Source organism: Saccoglossus kowalevskii, chromosome 6, assembly GCF_978046115.1.
Source record: "Saccoglossus kowalevskii chromosome 6, keSacKowa6.1, whole genome shotgun sequence".
NCBI lineage: Eukaryota > Metazoa > Hemichordata > Enteropneusta > Harrimaniidae > Saccoglossus > Saccoglossus kowalevskii.
Genome location: NC_140646.1, coordinates 29089860 through 29095859, shown reverse-complemented (window position 1 = coordinate 29095859; position 6000 = coordinate 29089860). Strand labels below are relative to the sequence as shown.

The following is a 6000-nucleotide window of genomic DNA, read 5'->3' as shown; positions in this document are numbered from 1 at the left end:
TTTTGGCAGTGACTAAAAACTGTTTTTCATGTCAAGTGTAATAATTGCCTTATACTAGTTTCGTGCCTTATCTTATATATTTCTACGCTCGTTAATATAAGCCAGCTTGTATGCAATTACAATTTCGCACAGAATCATATTCTATTAGATGCATTCTGTGGTGACAATGAGCAGAAAGAAAAGATAAACACAGATACACACCCTGTCCTTTGACATATGTTTATTTTCGTGTTGTGCATTGACCTGTAATCTTGATTACTATCTTGATTATTTTGTTACGTATAGTATCTGCACATGCGCAAAAAATAACTTCCGTTGAAGTAGGAATGTGTGATTTGGAACAAATCTGTTTTATACGTATAGAAAAGACGAAAATCGATTTGAATTCACGACAAGAAACACGCAAGTCTGTGTAATGGCGGGTCACGGGTAAGTGGACTACCATGGCAACAGAGTGGTTGAATTATTTTGATGTATATGAACTTTTTAACATTTACTTCACTGTTCACTGATTATTTTCTTATAATATTCCATTGCACAGAAGCTGAGTAAATGTAATACGTCATCGATTTGTGTCACATTGTATCCCATGTTACTAAAGCACTGATCGGGCAATTATATAAAGTGTACAGATACAAAGTCTGACACGGGGTCAAATCACGTCGTGTCCTTGCTTTGTTTTAATTTGAGACACGTGTGCGTAGACTAGCGTAGACCATGGACGTACGTCTACCTAGAAAATAGTATGTGAACAATGCTTCGCACTGTGTATCCTGTAAATAGTTTATGTTGTATTATATGAAACATTTAATTTGGTGCCTTTTCCTGTCGAAATGTGGTTTATTTTTACGTATAAACAACGGGACTAAAATGTGTGTATGCAACGGTGTTAGTGATGTTCTCTTTGTGCTTTAAAACAGCTGTTCTGGGTTTCATGTTTGTTCATACATTTAGGAATATGGTGTAAAAAGTTACCTTTGTTATTAAAACGATAAGAAAAGCAGGGACCTCAAAATGAAATTATTATTATAGTTATGCTATGCCGAGATACTGCGCCACCCATGTGTGTAGTCAGATACAAATCATCGCACATTATATTTCATGTTCTCAGTTACTATCTTACACTCAAACTATGCAAGTTTCGTAGCTGTTAAGAAAATTAAATCCCCGTTTCGCGCATCCTCGAGTATATTTCTTGACAATAATTATGCTTAATAATGTCGTCACATATTTTGCTGTGCCTAATGGTTTTAAAATGTAAATGATATTTTTATTTCCAGATTATAGCGTTAAAAGCCAGGGCTTCCTTTAAACAAAAAGTGTAAATAGGGAGATGTGTGAAGCTCTAAAAAAGATAAATGATCTGTTGTTTTGGATGTTTAGAATTACTTGAAATTAAAGTAGATCAACAACCAAATAAATACTTGGAGGTGGCCATTCGAAATTGTGGCGCTGTCCCAACTACAACAGATGAAAGTAATGTATTTAAAAGAAGAATATGAAGTATGTTGATGAACCTAACTAATTTCCAAACGAGGAAAAATATCAGACTGTGAATGAAATCAGAACTCATTCAACGCACATATTTTATTCCCACGCTTAAGAATGAAATAAGATTCCAGTCAATGTAAATACTTCATTACCACATTACGAATGAAGTAAGACTTCATTTAATGTGAATACTTCATTACCACATTATGAATGAAATAATATTTCAGTCAATGTAAATACTTTATCATTACCACATTATGAGTGAAATAAGACTTCATTCAATGTAAATACTTTATTACCACAACATGAATGAAATAATACTTCATTTAATGTAAATACTTCATTACCACATTATGAATGAAATAAGATTTCAGTCAATGTAAATACTTTATCATTACCATATTATGAATGAAATAAGACTTCATTCAATGTAAATACTTTATCATTACCACATTATGAATGAAATAAGACTTCATTCAAAGTAAATACTTCATTACCACATTATGAATGAAATAAGATTTCAGTCAATGTAAATACTTTATCATTACCACATTATGAATGAAATAAGACTTCATTCAATGTAAATACTTTATTACCACATTATGAATGAAATAAGATTTCAGTCAATGTAAATACTTTATTACCACATTATGAATGAAATTAGATTTCATTCAATGTAAATACTTTATTACCACATTATGACTGAAATATGACTTCATTTAATGTAAATACTTTATTACCACATTATGAATGAAATAAGACTTCATTCAATGTAAATACTTTATCATTACCACATTATGAATGAAAAAAGACTTCATTCAATGTAAATACTTTATTACCACATTATGAATGAAATAAGACTTCATTCAATATACATACTTTATTACCACATTATGAATGAAATAAGACTTCATTTAATGTAAATACTTTATTACCACATTATGAATGAAATAAGACTTCATTTAATGTAAATACTTTATTACCATATTATGAATGAAATAAGATTTCAGTCAATGTAAATACTTTATCATTACCACATTATGAATGAAATAAGACTTCATTCAATGTAAATACTTTATTACCACATTATGAATGAAATAAGATTTCAGTCAATGTAAATACTTTATTACCACATTATGAATGAAATTAGATTTCATTCAATGTAAATACTTTATTACCACATTATGACTGAAATATGACTTCATTTAATGTAAATACTTTATTACCACATTATGAATGAAATAAGACTTCATTCAATGTAAATACTTTATCATTACCACATTATGAATGAAAAAAGACTTCATTCAATGTAAATACTTTATTACCACATTATGAATGAAATAAGACTTCATTCAATATACATACTTTATTACCACATTATGAATGAAATAAGACTTCATTTAATGTAAATACTTTATTACCACATTATGAATGAAATAAGACTTCATTTAATGTAAATACTTTATTACCATATTATGAATGAAATAAGATTTCAGTCAATGTAAATACTTTATCATTACCACATTATGAATGAAATAAGACTTCATTCAATGTAAATACTTTATTACCACATTATGAATGAAATAAGACTTCATTCAATGTAAATACTTTATTACCACATTATGAATGAAATAAGACTTCATTCAATATACATACTTTATTACCACATTATGAATGAAATAAGACTTCATTCAATGTAAATACTTTATTACCACATTATGAATGAAATAAGACTTCATTCAATGTAAATACTTTATTACCACATTATGAATGAAATAATATTTCAGTCAATGTAAATACTTTATCATTACCACATTATGAATGAAATAAGACTTCATTCAATGTAAATACTTTATTACCACGATATGAATGAAATAAGACTTCATTTAATGTAAATACTTTATTACCACATTATGAATGATATAAGACTTCATTTAATGTAAATACTTTATTACCATATTATGAATGAAATAAGATTTCAGTCAATGTAAATACTTTATCATTACCACATTATGAATGAAATAAGACTTCATTCAATGTAAATACTTTATCATTACCACATTATGAATGAAATAAGACTTCATTCAATGTAAATACGTTATTACCATATTATGAATGAAATAAGACTTCATTCAATATACATACTTTATTACCACATTATGAATGAAATAAGACTTCATTCAATGTAAATACTTTATTACCACATTATGAATGAAATAATATTTCAGTCAATGTAAATACTTTATCGTTACCACATTATGAATGAAATAAGACTTCATTCAATGTAAATACTTTATCATTACCACATTATGAATGAAATAAGCCTTCATTTAATGTAAATACTTCATTACCACATTATGAATGAAATAAGATTTCAGTCAATGTAAATACTTTATCATTACCACATTATGAATGAAATAAGACTTCATTCAATGTAAATACTTTATCATTACCACATTATGAATGAAATAAGCCTTCGGTCAATCTAACTACTTCATTATCACATTAGGAATGAAATAAGGCTTCATTTAATGTAAATACTTCATTACCACATTACGAATGAAATAAGCCTTCGATCAATCTAACTACTTCATTATCACATTAGGAATGAAATAAGGCTTCATTTAATGTAAATACTTCATTACCACATTACGAATGAAATAAGCCTTCGGCCAATCTAACTACTTCATTATCACATTAGGAATGAAATAAGACTTCATTTAATGTAAATACTTCATCCCCCACATTAAAAATGAAATAAGACTTTTTAATCAATACAAATATTTCTTTCTCACACAACGAAATATATGCTATAATGAATTACATTTTTCGATTATTTTCAGAATCCATCTGACATTATTTGCAATAATGGCACTGTGTCAGACATCCATTGTCTGTCAAAATTACGTAACGTATGACGTCATCGATGGCCAGGTGTCTGAAGCCCTTTCGGTGAGTGAATGATGTCACTGAGATCAACGTCACCAAAAATTGTCACAAACCAAAATAAGCTTTGTTGAAATGATAGTAGTTCCAAAAAGAAATACTTTGTGTTCTAGTCTACGACATTTGTGTCGTTACTTTTCTTTTCCGCACTGCATTACAAACACAAGAAATAAACCTATATGGACTTGTAAATGTGATCACTGTTGTAATGAATCCAGATAAAAAACGTGTTCTTGCTCATAATACTACTATACTCAGAACCATGGATACAATAAATACGCGTATATATCACGTAAGACAATTACATAAAAATGAGATTGTCTATATTTTTATGCTTTTATTTTAAGTTCAAACAGCAAATCTTGAGCGTTTTTCTGTCATGTTTTTGTATTTTTCACAGAATAATACTAACAGCAGAAATGGGACAGACAATGAAATGGACATCATAGTTTATTTAGAGAGTAAGGATGACGTCACAATTTACATGCCGTTTTAGGAAACAATCGTATATCTTATTTTGCTCATTTTGTTTTCCATTCTCTTATTTGAATATTATTATTATTGTAATTATTATTATCAATGATGGATTTAGTGATCGACCTCGTGTAAATCACCTGTTGCGCTCAATAGCTGTGAAGTTGGTGGTCGTTCACTCATTATGTATGACCAGGTGTACAGTGTGTGTGCCCTTGGTCTCAGTAGAGTGTGTATATGTACAGCGAATACACCCAGGTTTTCATTGGATGTACGCTGAATCTGCCCTGGTCCTCAATGGGTGTACAGAGTGTGTGTCCTGGGTCTCAGCTAGTGTACTGTGAGTGCACGGGCCATGGATCTCATTGGGTGTAGAGTGAGTGTGTAGTGGATTGGCACTGGGTCTTACTGATGTAGTGTCCGTACCCGGGGTTCATTGATACAATTTTCACTGAATTTTTTCACTACAAATGCGCTTGTTTGCATGATATTTATGTTTAACACTTTCGTAGATGAAAGGAACTCAAGTATATCTGATTCGAGGGTGTTTACACTTCCGCCCGATTTTAGTGATCCTTGTTTTCCTGACAACGGGGGATGCTCTGATATATGTCTGCCATTTGACAATACTCGTGAATGCGCATGTGCAAGAGGCTTTGAATTGTTAAATGACGGAAAAACATGTGAAGGTAAATTAGGATTAGTTAAATTCATGCTTCTGACCTTATTTTACGATTAAATGAATAATATTAAACTATATTATAAATATTATATAATATTCTTCAAATATAACATACATTTTATTTTAAAGTTGCGATATGAACGAAAACATATATTTTTAATAATTATGTATGTCGAAGACCAAATTGATTATGAGGTATCATAAACTAAACATGTCTCTTTGTGGCACACACAATAGTATTTGTTTGATGAAATGAAAAAAAAAACATGCACACATCTGCAGGGATTGTCATTGTACATACCAAAATGCATCTAGAAAATTGTATTGTTTCGTCAAACTAATACTTAGCCGTGTGCTACAAGAACATTGATTTTAGTTCATTATATTTATTCATGTATTTATTCACA

General features: G+C 29.6%; 1 protein-coding gene across 1 annotated transcript in view; it reads left to right on the top strand.

The window, feature by feature from the left end:
- Positions 1-376: 376 nt before the first annotated feature.
- The window catches only part of LOC100373218 (uncharacterized), a 16157-nt gene continuing 10533 nt past the window's right edge, over positions 377-6000 (top strand). Inside the window, exons 1-4 of the mRNA XM_085500650.1 lie at positions 377-429; positions 4335-4443; positions 4838-4898; positions 5424-5600. Coding sequence (XP_085356776.1) covers positions 416-429; positions 4335-4443; positions 4838-4898; positions 5424-5600 — 361 coding nt within the window. The 5' untranslated portion in view covers positions 377-415. The remainder of the gene's footprint in view (positions 430-4334; positions 4444-4837; positions 4899-5423; positions 5601-6000) is intronic.